Source organism: Podarcis erhardii, assembly GCF_964252035.2.
Source record: "Podarcis erhardii genome assembly, chromosome: 15".
Lineage (NCBI taxonomy): Eukaryota > Metazoa > Chordata > Lepidosauria > Squamata > Lacertidae > Podarcis > Podarcis erhardii.
In genome coordinates, this window is record NC_138505.1 from 20167207 (window position 1) to 20191167 (window position 23961).

A 23961-nucleotide genomic window follows, 5' to 3' on the forward strand; every position below is an offset into this window, starting at 1 on the left:
CAAGCTTCTAAATGTCACACACTTTGGAACACAGTTGCACAATCGGAATGCAATTGGTTCCAAGGAGTTCTTGTCGCTTGCAGAGTCTCACAAGGAAAGCACAGTTACAGATAGCACAGTGTCTCCTATAAAAAAGCAAACAGTTCCCCCTAGAGGCCTACAGCTGTACAAAAAAGCCTGGCTCCCTCTGCGAGGAAATGAGGCACATTTGTCGCTACAAATCAGCCTCGGCCTCTGTGTCAATGGAATAATGCAGCTGCTGAGGGTGGGGTGGGGCAAATACTGGGCTGCATTTGGCCTCTACTGGAACAACAGGGGGTTATTCCTTATTCTCAGTGGCACAGCACCTGCTTTGCAAGAGAGAAGGCCCCAGTTTCAATTCCCGTCATCTCCAGGGAGGGCTGGGAAAAATCTTCCTGTCTGAAATCCTGGAGAGCCACTGTCAGTCCGTGTAGGCAGTACTGAACTAGATGGACCAATGGTCTGACTCAGGAGATGGCAGCTTCCCATGTTCCCTTTAAAACTAGGGCGAAACTTTGCTGGGTGAATACGAAGTGAGTCATTTCGGAGCTTTAAACAGCAACAACACCAGGCAGATGGGCAAAACTTGCATCTCACGCCTCTAGGGCAGGTGTAGAGAACTACATCATCTCTGAACACTGGTTGTGCCTGCTGGGGGCTGATGGGAGTTGTAGTTCAGCAAGCATCTGGAGGGTCATTGGTTCCTCACCCCTGCCCTGGAGAGCTCTTGCCAACAGTGATGTTAAGATGGCGTGAGTGCCTGTGTGAGTGCCTGGAGGCGGTTGGAGGTTGGATGGCGGCTAACAGATTGAGGTTGAATCCTGACAAGACAGAAGTACTGTTTTTGGGGGACAGGAGGCGGGCAGGTGTGGAGGATTCCCTGGTCCTGAATGGGGTAACTGTGCCCCTGAAGGACCAGGTGCGCAGCCTGGGAGTCATTTTGGACTCACAGCTGTCCATGGAGGCGCAGATTAACTCTGTGTCCAGGGCAGCTGTCTACCAGCTCCACCTGGTACGCAGGCTAAGACCCTACCTCCCCGCGGACTGTCTCGCCAGAGTGGTGCATGCTCTAGTTATCTCACGCTTGGACTACTGCAATGCGCTCTACGTGGGGCTACCTTTGAAGGTGACCCGGAAACTGCAATTAATCCAGAATGCGGCAGCTAGACTGGTGACTGGGAGTGGCCGCCGGGACCACATAACACCGGTTCTGAGAGATCTGCATTGGCTCCCAGTACGTTTCCGAGCACAATTCAAAGTGTTGGTGCTGACCTTTAAAGCCCTAAACGGCCTCGGTCCTGTATACCTGAAGGAGCGTCTCCACCCCCATCGTTCAGCCCGGACACTGAGATCCAGCGCCGAGGGCCTTCTGGCGGTTCCCTCATTGCGAGAAGTGAGGCTACAGGGAACCAGACAGAGGGCCTTCTCGGTAGTGGCGCCCGCCCTGTGGAACGCCCTCCCATCAGATGTCAAAGAGATAAAGAATTACCTGACGTTCAGAAGACATCTTAAGGCAGCCCTGTTCAGGGATGTTTTTAATATGTAATGCTGTATTGTTTTTAATACTGATTGGGAGCCGCCCAGAGTGGCTGGGGAAACTCAGCCAGATGGGCGGGGTATAAATAATAAATTATTATTATTATATATTATTATTATGGCAGAGTAAATGGTATTCGTTGTTAGTTGTGGCATAAAAGTAATAAGCAAGATTTCCACGTGTTAGGGAACTGCCATCGGAGCCAGAGGGAGAGGGAGGGCTCCAGAGGGATTCCGGAGAGCATACCGGGAGGGAGAGAAGCAGCCCATCTTCTGGGGAAGGAAATCAGCGTAACACTAGTGGAGAAGGGGCGCAGATGGGGGAATCGGCGAGGTGGCTCCAGGACTCCTCGCCGGAGACCAGCGGGGAGAGAACAGGTCCTCCGCTGCCCACACCCTCCCTGTGCAGAAGGCTTCCGCGCAGGGAGAGTAGGCGGAGACTAGGCGTCAAAGAGCTTCTTTGCTGGAAGAAGTTTAAGAAACGCCCACTGACGGATTCTGCCAGCGATTGAGACAGCCACAGGTGAGTGGCTGTCCGGACAGAAAGGGTTCACCCAGGTAACTCAGCCAAGCGTGGCGCCGATTTACGCACGAGCAACCCCTAGAACCATTACACCACGGAATACAGGAGAGTCAATCATGAGCGAGCAACCATTGATATGCCTTATACAGGGGGCAACTCAAGACATTTTGCAGAACAAAAGGCTGAAATACCTTGTTGGTCTCGTTGATCAACCAGCCGAAGCCTTTCACTCCGAACGCTGCCTCGCTGGAAGTGACGTCCAGGCATGTGGCAGGCTGACCGTAGACAGAATGAAGGACCTTGGCTGAGTCCCCAACCTTCAGCAGATAGACGACATCTTCCGCAGTGGCTACGGCCACAGGGAGGCCCATAACGTGGGGGACCAGGCAGAGTGAGCCTACCTGCAAGGGGTCAGGGGGTTACAGTGACTGCAAGAACCTCAGCTTTGGGGCTCATCTTCTCTCTAACAGCTTCGCTTCCTCTTTGCTGACCCCACACACCCACCCCAACAAAAAATTCAACTGGTGTTTTGCCTTTTTATTTGTCTACTGGCTTCTTCCACTGTTACGAGCCATAACTCCATGGTGGAGCACCTTCTGAATTATGGTATAAAAGAACTCTTCCTTGGGCCCTTGTTTTTTTCCTGGGCATGAGCATAGATGGCAATTCCCTTCCATCCCAGAGTTCCATATAACAATCACCCAAAGCAATGGACCTGATGTAATAATAATAATAATAATAATAATAATAATAATAATAATAATGGTATTGTTTATGCCCAGCCCATCTGGCTGGTTTGCCCCGTCTCCGCATTTTCTCTCCACTGCAGTGTTTAGAGATGTTAAACCAAACCCACCTTTGTCAAGATACCAGGTCCCCACACCCGTCAGGATGGGGAAGTTCTGTGCCCCTCTACACAGTGGTACCTTGGAAGCCGAACGGAATCCGTTCCGGAAGTTTGTTCGGCTTCCAAAACGTTCGGAAACCAAGGCACAGCTTCCGATTGGCTGAAGGAAGCTCCTGCAGCCAATCGGAAGCCACAGAAGCTGTGCCAGACGTTTGGGTTCCAAAAGAACATTCACAAACCAGAACACTCACTTCTGGGTTTGCAGCCTTCGGGAGCCAAAACGTTCCAACTCGCAAGGCGTTCAGCTTACAAGGTATGAATGTATATAAAATTTTGGATTCCTAGAGCATGTCAACCCCCAGCCAGCATGGCCAATGGCCATGTCTGATGGAACCTGTAGTCCATTGACATCAGGAAGGCCAAAGGGTCCCCTGAACCTGTATTAGGGAGAGAAGAGCACCAGATCTGTAGCTGCCATTTAGCGCAAGGTCGAGCTTAACCTGAATGATCTGGTGAATTGGGCTCTTTGGTTGCGGGATGAGGAATCGGTGGCCCTCCAGATTCTTGGACTCCCAACTCCCATCAGCCCCAGCAAGCATGGCCAATGGTCAGGGACGATGGGCGCTGTAGTCTCACCAGTTTCTGGATTTCAAACTCTGCAGCCGTCTCCCAGTAGCCCTTGTCATTGGCGCTCTCCACTTTGACCTGGAAGGCGGATGCGGTTGCTATCGTCGCCCCTTCAGCCGAAAGGGCCAAGCTTTGTATCTTCTGATTGTGCTGGGAGCAATGGATCGGGTCTCGGCCGACCAGCAGGCTCCACACCTTAATTGTCCCTGTGCACCAGAAAAACAAAAATAAAAATGGAGAATCAGTAGCTGTGGTGGAATATTTTTATTCATGCTGCCAACCACAAAACCATCTGGAGGGTTCATCAAACCAAGATCCGTTCCATGGAGTAATCGCTAACATTTGACGAGATCTCAGGGGGCACCTGAATCTCAGCAAGGGCAGCCAGCAGAATCTGGCTTGCCAAATGAAACTGATTGACGGTCAGTTGAATACAAATGAAAGTAGGTTTTTTATTGATTTTCACAAGAAAGCAGAGATATAGAGACAGGTAAGCTCCTCACCAGCACCACCCACAAGAGAAGAAGTAGCTGAGAAGCTTTTGAGGACATTCACGCAGAATAAATTGGCATAGGACTGAAGCCACTTAAGAGCTGTATATACTCTTTAAGAGCTGTATACACTCCTTAATGTATTCCATGAGACATAAACGCTTTCTTCACGTAAGAAAAACATAGCTGAGTGACATAGCCAGTTCCCTACACAGCAACTCGCCCTGGCATGCAGCCATCCAGAAACAGACGAAGGCCATGTTTGTACATCATGAGGAGTCAAACCATGGCTTATTGCAAATGCCAGCAAAACTGAAGCCTAAATAGGGCTGCTGAGAAAGGTGAAGGAAGTATTAGCCTGCTCAGCCCCACAATCCTTTAAAAAACTAAGGGTAGACCCCTTCCTATCACTCAAAGCCCAAAGACAATGGAGCATGGTCAGTAGCCATGGACATGCCCTGAATGAAATGGGGGGGAAACCACCAATAGAGAATTGTGGTGAAGTGGAGCTGCCTTCTCTTAGGGAATGGCTGTCAGGAACCCTGAGCAGCCAAAGTCTGTTGAAGGTAAATGGGCAAAAAATAATAATGGTTATAATATGCCAGTGGAACAGTAGGAACACATGTGGACTAAAGGGTAAAAAGATACATTGTGCTATGACTTAAAGGAGACTTTTTATAATATGATGTATCGTTGGTATCTAACTCCTGAGAAATTAGCCAGAATGCATAAGAATGTTCCAAATGTTTGTGGGAAATGTCAGGAACAAAAAGGGACATTTTATCACACTTGGTGGTAGTGTAAAAAAAGCTAAGAAATAGTGGATACAAATGCATACATTGGTACAGAAGATTTTGAAGGTTAATGTCCAACCGAAACCAGAGCTTTTTCTCCTGGGGCTTATGGATATACAATTAGAGAAATAATACGGAAAACTATTGCAATATATGATTATAGTGGCAAGACTGTTACATGCACAAGGATAGAAGGACTCATTATTACCTACTATGGAAGGTTCTTGAAATTAATGGATTTGGCTGAGATGGGGAAGTTGATGTGCTTGATTAGAGAAAAATCACTGTTGACATTTATTAATGATTGGAAACCCCTTACGGACTTTCTGTGCAATAAGGAAAATGAACTTGTGGTATCAGGGTTTGAAGACTGAAAAAAAAGAAGATTGGTTAACAGGAAGTGGAAGAGTTTAATGTAATTAAAAGGCAAAAATGTTATATATATATTTAAAGCTAATAGATGGAGAGTCTGAAGTTTTTCTTCTTTTCTTTTTCTAGTTCTCTATTTTCTTTTCAATTTTTATGTTAAACACAAGAGCTTGGTATTTGATGTGCATCTTTGTATTTTTTATTTGTTCTAAGGTAAAGGTAAAGGGACCCCTGACCATTAGGTCCAGTCATGGCCGACTCTGGGGTTGCAGCACTCATCTCGCTTTATTGGCCAAGGGAGCTGGCGTACAGCTTCCGGGTCATGTGGCCAGCATGACTAAGCCGCTTCTGGCAAACCAGAGCAGCACACGGAAAAGGTGTTTACCTTCCTGCCGGAGCAGTAACTATTTATCTGCTTGCACTTTGACGTGCTTTCAAACTGCTAGGTGGGCAGGAGCAGGGACCAAGCAATGGGAGCTCACACCGTCGCGGGGATTCGAACCGCTGACCTTCTGATCGGCAAGTCCTAGGATCTGTGGCTTAACCCACAGCGACACCCACATCCCTTTTTATTTGTTCTACCAAGCTTTAAATAAATAACAATAAAGAAAAAGGAAGAAGTCATGTTGAAGGCTCCACATGTGCAGCTGAATCCTGGGAGCTCTCCAAGGTGGCTACCCAACTTCCATTTTGCATAGGAATACATAAGGCTGCCTTAATCCATGTCAAACCAATGGTCCGTTTAGCTCAGTAATGTCTACATTGACTGCCTATGGCTTTCCGGGATTTCAAACAAACAGACCCTCCCAGCCCTACCTGGACAAGCCAAGGACTGAACCTGGGACCTTCTGCATGCAGATGATCCAAGTCTGAACTATGGACCTTCCCCTGGGCTTGCACAGGAAGGTAAGAAGATGCCATATAGTGGCTCAGACCTGTTGAGCCACCTATTAGTAATGTCTACACTGATTGTCGGTGGCTTTCCAGGATTTCAGACAGGGTTCTCTCCTAGTCCTACCTGGAGATTCTAGGGATTGAACCTGGACCCTTCTGCATGCAAAGCAGATGCTACTCCAATGATCTATGGCTGATCACTATGACAAGTTGGACCGTTGCTCCATCTAGCTCAGTACTGTCATCACTGACTGTCAGAGGCTCTCCAGGGTTTGGGGCAGGGAGTCTCTCTCAACCCTACCTGGAGATGTCAAGGATTGAACCTGGGACCATCTGCATGGAAAGCTGATGCTCTACCGCTGAGCTATGCCCTTTCCCCTCTGTTTGCAACTCTGGGCCAATCACAGCAAGAAACTCTCGCTCTTCATGTTTCTCCAGCACAGCTTTTCAGAAGTTCAAGGGGAATCGGAGCTGGTAACATTTCCTTTCCCCATCTGAATTTAACAAATGGGGAGAATGCTGGCTTCCAGAAGGCTGAAGAAAGACTCAGAAGGCAGCTGCAGACATCTCCCCCACATCCCAAAGGAAGCAAAGCTAGAGTGTGCTAATGAAACGGCATCCAAACAAAATTTTAAACATATTTATGTGCACTTCTGCAAAGATTATTTTGGTTCCTTAGAAGCACTCCCCCACTGAGAAATAATGCCCGTAATCTCGGGAGCTATCTAATGGCACTCTTTCTGAAAGATTTATACTCCTTGTCCTGGGAGCAAAAAGCCATCACAGAAGCCATTTTGGGGTTGTTGTTGACTTTATGTTATTATTAGGGATGCATACTTGAATTAATCTATTTGCCTAAACAATTAGCCACCTTGTTCTGCGTGCAACAGAGCCAAAACTGCAATTAGGCTTCCATCAAAGAGCCAAAAAAAGAGAAGGAGTCCCAACTAAAACTGCCCCAGTGGAGCCATAAGGCACTCCGAGTCGGATTTTTCCAAATTTACTTTGAGGCATAATGGCTATTATGTTGATTGTTTGAAAGGTAAATAACAGCTAAGCTGGTTTTTGAAAAGGGGGGGGGGAGGAAGAAAAGCACGGAACAGCAGCTGCCCCCCCCCCGGCTCCATAAAAACAAGTTAACACTTTTTAAAAAAGCGTTAAACAAAAAATGAAGACTGTGAGCATCATGATCAAGACTACAGCCCTGCAGAGAGCAAGCCACCCAAGTCCAAACCACCATTGCAATGGTGGTGGTAGTTATGGAGGTTATTTTAGACAACAGTCATTGGGTTGCTTCTGACATTTTTAGGCTGCTTTAAAAGAGGGTGGGGGGGAGCTCAGGCCCAGGGGTCGGATGAGGCCATCTCCATCTGGCTTGAGGAGCTTCCTCCAGGGCCCTGCTTACATTCCACCCTCCTTGAGAGCAGCTGCCTGCCTGGGAATGTGCGAGGGGAGCCTTCTCTGAAGCCCTGGAGAACCGCTGCCAGTCAGTGCAGGCAATATTGAGCTAGATGGAGCAATGGTCTGATCCTGCATAAGGCAGTTCTACGTGCATGTGGACAAGGCAAGATACCCTTTGCAAGAATCCGAGGGGAGCCCTGCCTTTGTTTGCATGAGCGCCACCACGAAAAGGGGGTCGTTTCTACCCACCTTCCTGCAGCAACACAAAAACTTTTCATGGTGTGAATCAGACCTGCACTGGGCAGGGGGTGAAAGCAAACAGTGTCTGAGTGTTCTCCCTCCCCTCCCCAAACCTCAAGGCTGTGGCTCTGTGCCAGACTCAGGCAAGCATGGAGCAGATGGAGCCTTGGCAAGCCCCCCCCCCCACCTTCCAGCCCCTGCATTAGAAGCATCTGCTTCATTACCCAGAAAACCTTCCCCTGCTTTATCTAATGCTCCAGGAAAAGCATTTTGATTTGATTCATTTCGGGTAAAGGCAACGTGGAAGGCAATTAGAGGAGTAAAATAAAAACAAAAACAACAAAGAAACCCAAAGTGGAAGGCAGCTAGTGCTGACAATGGGAAACAAGGCGAAAGAAAATAAGGAGTCTGGTCACTTGGAATTCAAACGCCACGACTGTGGATTCGGATGCCAAGCCACCTTGGGCTTCCAAGGGTAGGTGAGCACAAGGGATGAGCCGGCAAAGCTGGGAAGAGATTCCACCACTTCTTCGGCTGTGGCTGGTGTGTGGCTGGTCCCCGTTTGGGCTGGGAGGGAGGGAGGCAGGGAGCCCAAACAGAAAGTGAAGCCGGAGCTAGTGGTAAGTGGAGTCAAAGCCAGAGGCAGATGGAGTCAAAGCCAGTAGCAGGTGGAGTCAAAGCCAGTAGAAGGCAGAGCCAACTCATTCTACTTGTCCTCATCTTATTTCCTGCTGAGTTCTACAAGGTCAACAATGAGGTAGAGGAGAATGAGGGGGAAGCTGACAGGCAACCCATTGGACTGGTCTTAAGTAGGAAAGCAGGCAGGTATAGGCTGGGTGAGGGCAGGGCAGGGCCCCAATCACCCTAATGGCCGAGTCTCTACTCATGGCAGAGGCTAGGAAGCTATGAGGATGATGACATGGATTTGAACAGCGTAGCCCCCTTGCAGTTCCCCGGTGGGGAGAGAAAAAGGCTTACGGGTGCCAGAACTTAAGGAACATTTGAAGCTGCCTAAATCCCAGAGGCCAAGGCCTCAGAGGGAGCGACTCTGAGGAAGAATAAAATGCAACTGAAGGCAGGTTCTATCACCATCCAGGTAGGATCGCAATTGAACCACCAGTTGAAGCTGATATGTAAGCCCTAGGCACCATCTTATTCTATTTATAAGAATATTTATAAACTGGCAGCTCCTAAAAATATTGTGATGGTGTATGATAAAATCATTAGAACATCATTAACATTATAAAACACAGAACAAATAACCGAAGCTGAATTAAATTACCATATTTTTTCGTGTATAACACGACCCCTATTTTTGGGGACTCCAAATAAAGAAATCCCCCATATGCACAATCTATGTATAAGACAACCCCCAAATTTAAAATTGAAAAAATTGGGGGTGGATATAGTCTTATACATGTAAAAATACGGTAATTCTCTAGAAAGTGGATAGCCAATTGTCATGTATCAATTCGCTTTGATTACTGAATTGCAGGGAGTTGGACTAGAGGGAACCTTTGGATCTCATCAGTCTCTGCAACTCTGTAATTCTATGATGCCAGTTGTGCTTTCAATGGCAGTGATGGATCTGAGCTGAGTGTCTATTCCTCCAGAAGAAGTGTAACCCAATCCAGAAAGGGCAGGTCCTCACCTCTTAAAGATCTTAGCAAGATCTTCTGAGAGTTGGACTTTACTGCCTCCTCATCCTGTTCCTCAGGATGAAAACAGCTGACCTGCCAACGCTTCTTCCTCTTGGCTCCCTTGCTGGCACTGCCCCTCATTTCTGTTTGACTTTGAAAGAAACGCAACTGCTGCTCCTACTACTGAGTTTTTGCCTCTCAAAAATTGAGGGAAACCTTCCCCAGAGCAATTCTGATTCCTTGAAACGCTTAGCTCCATCACTGTATTGACCATTTTTCTCCAGGGTTAGCTTGCAGAGCAGGGATAAGCAAACGAGAAGGTCCCAACTGAGCTAACAGCTTATTGCAGTGGTAGCCAACTTGGTACCCTCCAGATGTTGATGGACTACAACTCCCATCAGCCCCAAGCCTGCACTGTCAACAGTCGAGGGGGTAATGGAGGTCCATTTAGGCAACTGAAGGGTGGATTGTGTTTGGCTACCCGTTTTGTAGTGGGTGCGAGCAGAAGGACGCCATCGGCGAGGTGACCCACAGAACTTGCTGCATTGACTGGCAGGCTGTGAGAATGACAAGGCCTCCTCTGAAGGGGCAGGAGCCGCCTTGATGGCTCCTCGCGAAGATCGGCTGCCAAGGGCATCGCAGCTTGAGCTCTGCTGAGCAGGGAGAAAACAGTGTCGTGTTGAACGCGTTTGCAGAGTGGCTTCAACAGAGGAGGCCGACGGCGCTGCCTCCTATTGCTACCAGATGGCTTCTCGGTGCTGGTCGCATGCGCACACACGTACGCAAAAGAAAAGGAAGCAGGGGTTGAGGAAAAGCACGAAATAAAGGCCTTGAGGTAGCTTTGAAAACAGAGCAAATTATTTTGGTCTCTTCTCCCCTGCCGCTCCAGATGCAAAAGAAAAGTCTCAGCAAACTTACCCTTTTAAAAAGGAAAAATGGGGTGGGAAGGAAAATAGGGGAAGGGCTGCGGCTTCAAGTGGATAGAACATTCGCTTTGATGGCAGAAGGTCCCAGTTCAATCCCCATCGTCTTCAGGTAAAGATGGGAGAGACCCTGGTCTGAAATCATGGAAAGCTGCTCTGCTGCCAGTCAAGGTAGGCAGTGTGGAGCTAGATGGACCTATGATCTGACTTGGGATAAAGCAGCTCCCTCTATTCCTATGTGCCATTGGGAAAGGACTGGCAGGTGTTTTTGGACTATACCTCGCATCATCTCTGACCATTGGCTGTGCTGGCAAGGGACCATAGGTTTTGTAGTCCAAGGCATTAGGAGGAGAGAGGCTGCGGAAAGCTGACTTAGGCCCTCTTCATACATTATGAGCTTAGGTTTCTTAAACAATTAGGATTTTTTATTGGTCAAATGTTGTCTATTTGATGGTTACAGTTCAGTAACACAGTGCCTGGCAGGCTTAAACAGTAGTATGAAATAACTACAGAACTTACAATTTAGCAGGAGGGGGGCGGGGAGATCCAACACTTTATTTTGACTTACCTACTGTATATAAAAATATATTACCGTATTTTTCAATGTATAAAATTTTGGGGGGATCATCTTATACACGGGCAGCTTGCATTGAAAATAAAGATAAAATCTTTTAAAACAAATAAAACACATTATAATCCATTTAAAAAGCAACTACAGCAGAGGAAGGAAGGCAAAAGCTTGGTGGAACAAAAATGTTTCTACCCATCAGCAAAAGGCAGCCAGAGGGGTCCATCTGTGCTTTACGGTGAAAGCTATTCCACTGTATTGGTGCAGCCACTGAAAAGGCCCCACCGCTAATCATCCTCAACAGTCCTCAGAGAAGAGCCTCTCCTTCAGATCTTTGGAAGGAGGGAGGAGGTGGTCCCTTGGGTGTCCTGGGCACAAGCCATTGAGGGTTTTACAAGGTTATCACTATCATCACTCTGAATTGTGTCTGGGAGCAAACTAGTAGGCATGTGTTACTATTAGCATATAAAGCATACCCTTCAACATTTCTCAGATGAATATGCCCATTCTACTTTTCTGTTCTGTTCTGTTCTATATACCCCACCCATCTGACTGGGTTGCCCCAGCCACTCTAGGTGGATTCTAACATGTATAAAAACATAATAAAGCATTAAGCATTTTTTAAAGAAAACTTCCCTATATAGGGCAGCCTTCAGATGTGTTCTAAAGGTTGTATAGTTACTTATCTCCTTGGCTTGGAGGCTGCATAACTCTATACCCTACAACATTTCTCCAATGAAAACAGGAACATCCTAAGGAAAAGTAGGACATTCCAGGATCAAATCAGAAACCAGGATGGCTTCTGTACATCCGGGACTGTCCCTGGAAAACAGGAGAACTTGGAGGGTCTGTATAAAACCCTTAACAACTTGGGACCAGTTTATGTTACCCCCAACTCTTGGTTTCTATCCCTCTCGCTGTAAAGCGCAAATCAGAACGACCAGCCCAGGAGGTGCTAGGAGGACAAAAACGATAAACAGTCGTAATATCCTTTGCATGATCAACGCAACAAGTTTAGACAGGCCTTTTTGAGTGCAGCTGCACAGGCGGCCATGCTACTTCCGGCAACAACCATGCTTGCTCATTTGGAAAACATGCCTAACAGAGGGCCTCTAGATCCCACAGAAAGAGACTCCCCCCCCCCCACTCTTGTCTCCCTCTGCAAGTGTGCATCCAACACACATTTTTGGCCACGGACACGTGCATTTCTTTTGCAGGCCAGCCACCTTCTCTTGCTGTCCAAGAAGGAAAGGCAGATCAAAGCTGATCCACAGACTTTATTTTGCTATATATTCTCTGTGTGCTCAGCACACCAGAGATGAGGCAGGGGACGGGGAGAGGAAGGGAAACGAGGCAGAAGGCCCGGGATTTGCATTCATCAAACAATATCTGGTTCGCTCTTTTGTCTCGTGAGCTGATCTCCCTGCGTCTCAAGAAAAGGGGGGGGGGGAGAGAGAGAGAGAGAGCCAAAACAAGTTGTTTGCTCAAGACGAGTTTGGCTGGGCTGCAGTCTGGCATGGTTACCCCGAGTGGCAGCTCCAGGAGGAATTAAAAGCAGCCGTTTTAATGGGCAGCGCGATCCAAGGCCTCCTAATGCACCGAGGGTTACCAGCCAACTTTTCCCCACATAAAAGCAAGTGTGAGCACACACATACACACACACACACACGTTGTGTGCAGAAAGGATTAGAGTCGCTGTCACAGAGACACACGCGAGCACACAAAAGCTGGGCGCAGCTGCTGGGGGGGGGGACGCTTTTAGAAAACAATATTAGGAAAGAGTCGCCGTTAACTTACCATCCTCGTAAGCTGCCGCTGCCAGGGAGCTGTTTATCCTCACAAAGGAGGCATGCGGCCGGGGGCCGGGTTCGGCCAAGCCGCGCTCGGGGTCCAGGGCAGGAGCGGTGTAGTCCCAGGTGCGAGTGTCCCACAGCTTCACATCCCCTGACGTGTAGCTGGAAGGGAAAGTGGGAAACGGGTTAAAAAAAAAAAGCGAGCGTCGGAGTCAGGGGGAGCCAACGGAGAAGGAACTCGGTGGTCGTGGGCAAAAGCAAGGTGTTTCTCTTCCCGTCCACCATTTCCTCCTCTCGGCCTCCCACTTCGACAGGAACAAGACCCTTTTGCAAATGAGGCTGGACTGCTCTTGGTTTTCCTTTTCTTTTTTTAAACTCATGCTACCAGCTGCGTTCACAAGTGAACAAAAGGGCAACGCCGGGTGGGGGGGAACTTTGGCCTTCCAGGTGTTGCTGAAGAGAAACTCCGATTGGCCCCTGCAAGTGTGGCCCATGGCTGGGGGAGATGGGAGTTCAACAGCATCTCTCCAGACTTGCGATACACACACAAAAAAAGTGTACTGTTTTATTAGAAAACCTCCAAACTCCATATTGTTAATTCATTCAGGAAATTTATATATCACCTGCTCAGGGGATGGGGTGGGGTTGGGATTATCCAAGCAGTGCAGAAATCTGATTACGGTATACGCAACACATGACAAAAGGTAACCCAAAGAGAAATATACATTAAAACATCAATTAAAAAAACAAGATAAAACCAATAAAAAGTTGGAGCAAATGCACCTATATCAGCTAAGACAGGTTTCCTGAAATGAAAACATTTTCAGCAGGCCTCTTAACATAGTAGAGTTGTGGCAACTATTACTAGAGGAATGTGCCTTTCTTAGGCCAACCGAAAGAGTCACAAAACAGGTGCAAGCTTTTGAGTTACGCAGGACTCTTTTGTTGGACTAGATGTGGGAAAAAGGCCTGTTGCTCAAACCTTCCTTGCCTGCGTGTTTTAACAGTCTTAAGGCAGAACCCGATAAGACAGTAGCAGACTTTCAGGAGCTCTGCAGGTGTCAAGTTGCCCCCAGGACTCCTGGGGAGGCTGGTCTCCCGCCTCTGCAAATACAGCAACCAGCTGTTGCTCAGTTCTATCCTTAGGCAAAACGCAGAGATCCCTATTTGGCTTTCCTTTCTTAACATAGGGGAATGTTGCTATTGTACTCAGGTCTTCCTTGCGGGCTTTCCATAAGTATCTGGCTGGCCTTGTGAGAACAGGATGCTGGACTCAGTGGACCTAGAAAATCCTCAGAACTCGATACGGCATTGTACCTAACAGATGTTGCATCTACCTCAAGCACCACTAGGGTGATTAAGATAAGGCTCAGCCACTTTGCTGATGCAAGTTCTGCCATGCTGGGAGGTAGCAATGCCACGGGACGGCGGCGGGGGGATGGGATGCAACAATAAGCTTGCACTTGGGTCCTGCTTGCGGGTTTCCCATTGGGGCATCTGCTTGGCCACTATGAGAACATGAGGCTGGACTAGATGGGCCACTGGCCTGACCCAGCAGGGGTCTCTTTTTTCCATCCTTATGTACAGGAAGCAAAACAGACCCCTAGCACTCTATGACTTGGAAGCAGCTCCCTCTGCTTGGATGCGATGAAAGAAAATCAGGGGGAAACTCAAAAGGAGAGTGTCACAGAAGAGCTTCCATTGCACGCAGTTGGAACGGATGACCAACATAAGCAAGCATGGTGGTGACTCTTAAATAGGGGTTGGGGGGTAGTTTTGGTCCGGTGGGCCAGATCTTTATCTCCCCACCCTATGGTCCAACTCTGACAGGTGGGTGAAGCATATGACATCAAGTATAATGGAGTTGTTGTTGTTTGTGGGGAGAGGAGGAATGCTCTGTCAGGCCAAATGGGGAACTCTAGCAGGCTGAATACTACTTGCGAGCCAGATGTTCCCCAACTCTCACAGGTTTTCACTCCAGGACTGCGGACAAACAGTCTCTTCCAGGCCTATCCGAAGGAGCATAAAACCTGACAAGGAGTGCTGAGGCCATTCTGTTGTGTCTATGCTGCTTCCTTCCTCAGGACCAGTTAGGACAAGGACAAGAGTAGAGCTTCCCAGGCCTTTCTGAGATGCCAAATCCAGCCTCTCACTGATTCCAAGGTTCACTTGGGAGTTCTCCGCATCTCAATTTTGTTTTCCAACAAAGGATGCCGCAGCATCAAGCTATTCAAGACACAAGGGTTGTGTGGTCAGGCCTCCTGAAGTTTAAGCTTTTACTTAAAGGAAGCTGTTTCTTGGAGGAGGGATCTCAGATTTTGACAGGACAGATAGCGTTGGGGAAGTGGGGAGGAGAAGCTCATCAAAATCCCCACCAACCACGTGGCAACTGAAGAAGAAATGCCAGGAAGTGCCATCATCGGTCTCTCGTGAAGAGGTATGCTTGGCCCATATTTAGTGACATGCTATAACTCAGGGGTCGCCAACTGTTTTGAGGCCAGTGGGCACATTTGGAATTTTGATAAAGGGCTGTAGGAGCCAGTCACAAAATGGCTGCCATGCGTGGGGGGGGGGCGCCGTCACACATCACAAAATGGCTGCCGTGACATATTGGCTTGTGAGGCAGAGCCAGTGAAAGCAGGAACTGAGCAGCAACAGCAGAGAGCTGCTCATGAATTGTGGATGTTTGAGGGGATGTTTACGGAGACCTTTTGCAGGAGCCACAGGGGGTGCTGGTGAGCACGCTAGCGCCCGCAGGCACCGCGTTGAAGACCCCTGGCTCGGCTTCTTATGCATCCAGTTTCTCGAGCCTGCTGGCAGAGACTGAGGCGCGAATGAGAACCAAACAAAGGAGGTGCTTCAGCCAGGCTGACTCTGCAAGAGGCAGAACGGAGCTGGGTGTTATCCCAACGAAGTGGCAACTTCCCGGAGAAAAAATAAATAAATAAATAAATAAAAATAAAAATTGGAAAGCTGCAGAAAGCTCGAGTTGCCAAGCCAAAATCAATCTCTCTCCAGAGCCCCAGATGTCCTTATCATTGCCTAATGGCAATTATACTCAGCCAATTAAGACTCGGCTATCACTGTTGCATTGTTAGTAAGCCTTTGGCCCCTAGTGTTGATGGCTGTCTAATTAGTGTTTGTGCAAAGTACAACTGCAAGATACGCCACGCAAAGCTGACAAACACACCCCAAAATAAGCCGTCAATAAGAGGATCGTCCGTAGCACCACTGCTGGCAAACAGCTATCTTTTGAAGAAGAAGAAATATCTTACTGATGAAAGAGTGGGAGACATTCTAAACTAGTCAAAACTGAGAAGTCTAGCTGGTTCCTGGTTGATTGGAAAGAAAGAGACAGGAGGCTGGTCACTGCACACCTAGAAAACCTAATATCCAACAGCTCATAAACTCAAAATTTCTGCCGTTGGGCTTCATAGGTGAGCACATTCTGGAGGGAGGCTGAAAAAATGAATAAGGCCTTCCCACCCTCCATGGGTACGAGGCCCTTGGAAAGTTAACAATGAGGGAATGTGGCTCTCAAGTTGAAAACTGTCCCCAACCCTTGATTTAAGGCATCTCAGCACTCTTTGTTGCTCTTCCAAGAGGGATTCTTCCATCTGCTTAAATTTTAGAACTGATTTATTATAATTATGATGTGTTTTTTGTTATCTCTGCATAGTCACAGGCATGCATGGGTTCTGCAGCTGTGCAGACACTGCTCAGGAACCTTCCAAGACTCTGGAAGCTGCTGGGCAGGGAGTTCAATCCTGACAGATAAAAGAAAGTACTTCTTCATGCAGCGCAGAGTTAAACTATGGAACTCACCCCCACAGGAGGCAGGGACAGCCACCAACTTAGACGGCTTTAAAAGAGGATTGGACAAATTCACAGAGGAGAGGGCTATGGTTGGCTACTAGCCACAGCGGCTATTCTCTGCCTCTGCAGTCAGGGACAGTAGTGCTTCTGAATACAGTGGTACCTTGGTTCTCAAACTTAATCCGTTCCGGAAGTCCGTTCCAAAACCAAAGCGTTCCAAAACCAAGGCACGCTTTCCCATAGAAAGTAATGCAAAATGGATTAATCCATTCCAGACTTTTAAAAGCAACCCCTAAAACAGCAATTTAACATGAATTTTACTATCCAACGAGACCAGTGATCCATAAAATGAAAGCAATAAACAATGTACTGCAGTCACACAATCAATCAATTAGTAGCTGAACTGGGTTCCACACAGCCACCAAAACAAAACAAAAAGAGCCGCAAAAACACAAAATAAATGGCAAAAACAGACAGACCTCAGCATAACACTGAAAACGGAGGCGTAACACTCAAAACGGAGCACGTTCGGCTTTCAAACAAAGTTTGTACACCGGAACACTTACAGTGGTGCCCCGCAAGACGAACGCCTCGCAAGACGGAAAACCCACTAGACGAAAGGGTTTTCCGTTTTGGAGGCGCTTCGCAAAACGAATTTCCCTATGGGCTTGCTTCACAAGACGAAATGTCTTGCAAGTTCCTGCGGGTTTTTTCCCCTCCCCCCCTTTTCCTAAGCCCTAAGCTGCTTATCAGCTGATCCGCTAAAAGCCGCTAAACCGCTAATAGCGCTAATCTGCTAAACTGTCAATGGGGTTGCTTCACAAGACGAAAAAACCGCTATATGAAGAGCCTCACGGAACGGATTAATTTCGTCTTGCGAGGCACCACTGTACTTCCTGGTTTGCTGTGTTTGGGTTCCAGGTTGTTTGAGTACCAAGACATTTGAGAACCAAGGTACCACTGTACCATTTTCTGGAAACCATGGGAGGGGAGAAGGCTCTTGTGATCATGCCCTGCTTGCAGGTTTCCCACAAGCATCACGTTGGCCACTGTAAGAACAGGATGCTGGACTAGATGGGCCATTGGCCTGATCCAGCGGGCTCTTCTAATGTTCTGATCCTGCTTTCTGCAGGGTGCAAATGAGTAGGAACTCAGTCCTGCAAGGTTCAGGCACACCAGGCCATTCCCAGAGGAAACTAAGCAGGATTGAACTTCACGTGCATCAGGTCACTCTTAGGAGGTCCATCCTGCTTTCTGCTGGGTTCAGCTGAAGTGTGGGCTTCCTGAGGATGCATCTCTACCTGCCATACACCTGACATCAGGTGTGGGGCAGAGGCACCTGGTTTGGGGAGGGGGGTGATTCTGCATGCCGAATGGAGAGGTCTGGCAGACTGAGTCTTGCCCATGAGCCAGAGATCTCCAGCTTACCCTACTCTATACTTAGGCTGACATTTTGATTTAATGAGAGCCAATGTGGTGCAGCGGTTAAGATGCCTATCTAGGACCTGAGAGACCAGAGTTCAAATCTCCCACTCAGCCATGAAGGTTACTGGGTGACCTTGGGACCAGTCATTCCCTCTCAGCATAACTCATCTCACAGGAAGGGTGGGGGATGGGAGCAGGAGAACGATGTACGCCACCTTGAAAGGTGGGATGCAAATAAATAATGTGATCTGCGAACCTGGTAGATCCCTCGGTTTCAAATTTCAAATATACTGTACTTTTACTGAATTAACAAGAAGATACTTATATTTATTGCATTGATATCCCTCGTTTTTCTCCAAGGAACTCAAGGCAGTGTATGTAGGTCACTCCGTCCTCATTTAATACCCTGTGAGGTAGGTTGCGGGGGGGGGGGGAGGGGACAGCGACCGGCTCAAAGTCACCCAGTGAGCTTCATGGCTGAGTGGGGGATTCGAACCCTGGTCTCCCAGGTCCTAGTATGACACTCTAACCACTGTGCCACACTGATAGGTGGCAACGCTAGCATGGAACACACCGTTCGCCAGGTGGAAGTGGAAGAAAACAGCCCCCTTAAGATGGCTTCATCTCCTCTATGGGGGGGGGCGAACCCTTCAATTTCACCTCTCTTCCCATTCAGTCATCCGAGGAGATTGATTGATAGGCACTTGAGCTGTGGGGCCGAGAGCGCCTGCTCTCTCGTCACTCGCCTTTCTAAAGAGCCCCGTGCTTATGGCCTGACATCAGAGAACTCAATCTGGCAAGCGCGTGTTTATCAATAGCACTTTGCGCTGCGGCGGTTACGATGCTTGTTTTCTGGGTCAGACCTTGGATTCCTTTTCATTTGGAGGCTGCGATGTTTGCGGTTACCTCACCCCTAATCAATGCTGGATACAACCAGCCTTTTCTATGGCTGCGTGTCTCAGATGCGCAGCTTAAAGCGACAGGAGCCTGTGACACGTGGGCCTCCGGTTTCAAAACAATGCAAAGACCTCTTTCTTTCTCTCCCTCTCCCTCTCCCTCTCCCCTCCCTCTTCTTCTTTCCAGGCTTACAAAAAAAGCCGCTAAGATGGCACTGCAAAATGCAGACTTCTCAAGGACACTTGGTGCTGTAGACAATTAGCATACAGCAGATTTTTTGTTTAAACAAAAAGAATACCAAGTATCTGCAGATGGGGAGTTCAAGTTGTTCCTCTATGAATCGCATTCTGGAGTCTAAATTCTCTTCTGCCTTAAGGAACAATTCCAGATTAGAGAAATGAGTAGCTGGCTTGGAGACTATCGATCTGTTTTCAACTCCCCTAATCTCTAGCCGGTGGGGTGGGGGGGAAATGCATCCCCTTCCCCAGTCATCTTCATCCTTCTCTCTAATTCTTTGGTTGGTTTTTATTGACGTTAAGTCAACCAATATATAAGAACTGTTAGATGCTATGGGCTGTGGCTAGTTAAGATGTACTCATAGCGAACCCAGTGAAATTAATCACTGTGACTAACTTAAGCCCATTGATTTCAAATGTTTGTACCATGAATATGTGGCCAGTGTTGTGTAGTGGTTAGAGCGCCATACTGGGACCTGGAAGAGACCAGGGTTCAAATCCCCATTTGGCCATGAAGCCCACTAGGAGACTTTGGGCCAGTGGCTGCCTCTCTCAGCCTGTATGGCCAGCGGCCAGGGCTGATGGGTTTTGTAGTCCAACAATACTCAGAAGGCCACAGTTCCTGCACCCTCCCTAGGGGTTAGCAGGACCAGTACTTTGCTTTATAAATTCACATGCTCATTAGGAATAGCCAGAACACACCACGGAACAGGAAAGTTTCCTTCAAAAAAAGAGAGAGAGCCTGCTTCTGGTAAGACCAGTTTTTTCTATGCATCTCTTACTGGATAAATTGAGGCTCAGGCTGATTGCTGTACATGGTTTCAGTGGGCGTCAAGGCAGCTAACATGCGTAAGACACCTTGGGGGCCTCGACTCCCACAGCGGCGCTCTAAATTTAGCCCTGTTGATTAGGTTATCATTTCTTCTGTTTCAGACAACCTGTGGTGGAGGGGACTGGAGAGGGGACGGACAGACGGACAAAAGTCAGTCTCCTTCTAAAACCCAGCTTCCTTCTCTAAGGGAAGGCCCTCACAAAAAAGCACACCTTTGTGCCATTGCAACAGAAGAGCTGGCAGGAAGGCAAGCAGTTAGGGACACACAGCCAAGCTATACCGTTCTGGGCTCTGCACTCTTTGGTTAGGCTGACAATGATGCAACCACTAAGTTTGTGTGCCTAGAGCAGTGTAGGGATGGCATTTAAATGGTTGAGCCTCTATGGTTGGGCCGTGCCTCCCTGCTGGGCTTTTCTCTCTCATGGGGACACATGGGGACACAGAGGTGCAAAGGGACTGCATGGAGAGAGATAGAAAGTGTTGAATGCAGATGGGTAGATAAAGAGTCTGGCCAGAGAGAAGGCAGCTTTCCTACATTACTACTTCTGGGTCATGGCTGGGGACCAGGAGAAGGGGAAAGCACGGGGGCTGTTTCCTTCGCACTCTACTTGTATCCTTCCCAGAGAAATGCAACTGGCCACAGCCAGAAACATGAAGGCCTTCAAACAGTGCATTGTTAAACTATGGAACTCTCTCCCACAGGAAGAAGTGATGGCCACCAACTGGGAAGGCTTTAAAAGAGGACTGGTCAAATTCTTGGAGGAGAAGGTTACCAATGGCTATTAGCCATGATGGCTATTGCTCTGCCTCCTTGATGGGGGGCAGGAATGCTTCCGAATACCAGTTGATGGAAACCCACAGGGATGGAGAGTGCTCTTGTGCCCTGCTTGCAGGCTTCCCACTGAGGCATCTGGTTGGCCACTGTGAGAAAAGGATGCTGGAATAGATGGACCACTGGCCTGATCTGGCAGGCTCTTTTTCTTAGGAAGCTAGATTTGTGTGCTTCAATACTGGCTCAGGGAGGACCGCAAAAGCCCTTGCTTCTGTAGTGCATTTACACCCCACATTTTTCTCCAAGCAAGTCAGGAATGCACACATGAACAACAACAGCAACAACAACAACTTCTTCATTTATACCCTACCCATCTAAGTCACTCTGGGCATCTTACAGCATATCTAAAAACATAATAAAAACATCAAGCATTAAAAACCTCCTGATACAGGGCTGCCTTCAGGTGTCTTCTAAAAGTTGTTCTTCCCCATCCCAATTAATTCCCACTACAGCCCTGTGAGGTAGGTTACACTCCAAGGGCACCCAGTGGGCTTCATGGCCGATTGGGAATAGGAACTCTGGTCTCTCCCAGGTGTTAGTCTGACACTTCAACCCCTATACTACATTGGCTCTTCTAAGATAAAGGTGAGAAGGGTTCTAGTTTCAGTCAAGATATTAAGACCTGCCAGAACTGTGGCATGCAAGACCTGAGTGAGACAGCGCTTTCACCAATGATGATTCACAGGAACTGCTATTCAGAGGCATGATGCTTCCAACAGTGGCCAGCACCAAAAGTTTACTCTGCTTTTCAGAAAAGAACTGGTCTTATGATGACCATATCTAATCTTGATTTTATGTCCCCTACCCCAAAAAGGGGGGGGGAGAGAGAAACCACAGTGGATGCTGCTTCGGGTGGTGTTAGATTAGACCCCTCCAAAAAAGCTTGCAAAATGTCTGGATCTCACAGAGGGAAAGCAGTGGCTGAACTGCCGTGTGGCATGGCTGCTTCCAAAATGGTCTTTTCAGATATCAGCAGCTCTCCAGCTAGACCGAATCTGCGCAAACATCCGCCTCCCTGGGGTCCTCAAAATGTCACGAGCCCCTCTGCCAAAGATACCTGAACGAGGCCTCGCACCAGCTGCAATCTAAAGCCACGTTTCAAAAGGGGGGGGGTTGCAAAAATTAAGACCTTTGAAGGGGCACAGTCAATACCGACTTAGCTATTAGTGGGAGGCAATCAATTCTCAACATTTCATCCTGAAAAAGAAAGAAAAAGAAAAGCGGAGGAAAGAACTACTCTCTGAATTCAGTTCAAGCTGCCTTCGTCTCCGCCACTCAAAGAATCTGGCATTAATGGAGCAGGAGATATATATTTATTTTATACAGACAATTGACTCTAATCCTACTCTACAAAAATGTATCATTAAAACGAAGCGTTGCTGTAAAATACCATACATTGATTTATGGCAGGGCTGAGCCAATTTCACAGTTCGTATGACATCACCACTTCTACTGAGCGCCCGCTTGGTGGCTTCTGAAAGACTGGGAGGGTGGAAAGTCGGGGGGGGGGGGGCGTGCTGGGAGGGGGTGAGGAGAGAGGGGAGGGGGGAGGGGGGAGAGGGAGAGAGGGATTCTACCTGATCTATATACTCCAGTCTAGGTCAAGGTAAGATTACTGATTAACCTGGGACAATCATTCTCAAAGCCACCCCCCCCTTTTAAACCGTAGGATCAGAATTAATAAGGCTCAGGGCATTAAAAGACCTGCGTTAATAAACCTTTTCAACTCTGCATTGCAGATAAAGCAATTGTGGTGATAAATAGAAACGATGTGCCGTTGTGGGAGTGGACAAATCTCTCTCGGGTGGTTCAGAAAATGCAGCCCAGGGGAGACATTCAGCACTCCAGTACAAACCCCGTTCCAAGGCATGAAGAAAGGGTATCAAGCAGAGTTTAGCTTTTAACTACTGTCATTGCCTCTTCCCCCCCCCCCAACAGCATTTCAGCTAAAAGCCACAATAATAAGTTTTATCTCTGTTAAATAACAGATTCAGTTTTATGGTTTGGGGATACATCAGTCAGGCTCTTAATCCAATGACGAGCTGAGGCTCTTGGCAGGGGAGGGGGGGGGTTAAAAAAAGAAAATCTCAAATTCCACTGAGCTAAATGAGTTCACCTCCCCAACACCCCCTTGAGCAGCCAGTTCTGGAAAAAATAAGTGTTTTGAGAGGTTTCAAATTTCTAAGCCCCCTTTTAGGCAAATAAGTGACTAAACCCCAAGTAAGTAACATCAGCAACAGGCACTGTTTTACAGAGACCATCTTCAATTAAAAAAAACACACACACCCAATCTGTGGATCAATCAATGCTTTCAGCTCTAGCATACTTAGTTACTTAGACAGTAACTTTCTGAAGCACAGATTCAGGCTCCCATTTCCCATTCTGTCGCCTCTGCTGTCCTGTCAACTTCTCTCCCATAAGGACCAGTGTTCAGCTCCCTTAAGAGCTCCAGCTGCAGCCCAGCTCATGACTTCTTCATGAAGAGCAGTGCTAAAACTCTGGAACTCGCCCCCACAGGAGAGGCAGCGATTGCCACCAACTTGGATGGCTTTAAAAGAGGACTGGACTAACTCATGGAAGATAAGGGTATTGATGGCCACAAGAGCTATACTTTGCCTCCACTGTTATTAATGCTTCTGAATTCCAGCTGGTAGAAACCATAGGGGCATGGGGTAATAGTGCTTGTGTGCTCAGGTCCTGGGTAGCCACTCTGAAAAGAGGATAGTGGATTTCATGTCTTAACCTAACAGGACAAAACTGGCTTGCTCTCTTCTTAGCCAAGATGTGTGTTTGGTGACCCATCATGCAAATACCTAACATGCCCAAGTTTGCTTTTCCCCTCTTCCCTTCCTTCCCCTTATGTCATTTTTAGGGTTTCTTTAAAACCATAAACCTGAGACTGGAGACTGCCTATTATTATTTTTAACTGATAGTATTTATGCCACTCTGGGAGCTGAAGTATGGTGCACAAATGCTCTAAATAAAACAAACAAACAGGCAGGCAAGCAGACAAGTCTCCCTCCAGGGTTTCTACTGGAATCCCCAAGTTTAACAGAGAAACCTCTTAAGTGATTCATCTCCTTGAAATACCAGTATGCTTAATCAAAAGCTGTGGATATTAGGACCTGCATGGATACTTAACCATTTGTTTCTCTTTGGAGATCCCATGAGCTGCTTAGATATGCCACTGTCAATGTATGGAACATTTTCCTGAAGCCAAGACCAAGGTTTTGAAATCAGCTGGCTTTTGGTGATC

The 23961-nt window shown here is 47.7% G+C and overlaps 1 protein-coding gene across 3 annotated transcripts in view; it reads right to left on the reverse strand.

The window, feature by feature from the left end:
• Positions 1–23961, reverse strand: part of FBXW8 (F-box and WD repeat domain containing 8) — a 64846-nt gene that overhangs the window by 19353 nt on the left and 21532 nt on the right. For all 3 annotated transcript variants that reach the window (XM_081841910.1, XM_081841911.1, XM_081841909.1), the window contains 3 exons: positions 12672–12829; positions 3564–3760; positions 2272–2481 (listed from right to left, as the gene is read on the reverse strand). In XM_081841910.1, the coding sequence (XP_081698036.1) occupies positions 2272–2481; positions 3564–3760; positions 12672–12829 (565 nt within the window). The remainder of the gene's footprint in view (positions 1–2271; positions 2482–3563; positions 3761–12671; positions 12830–23961) is intronic.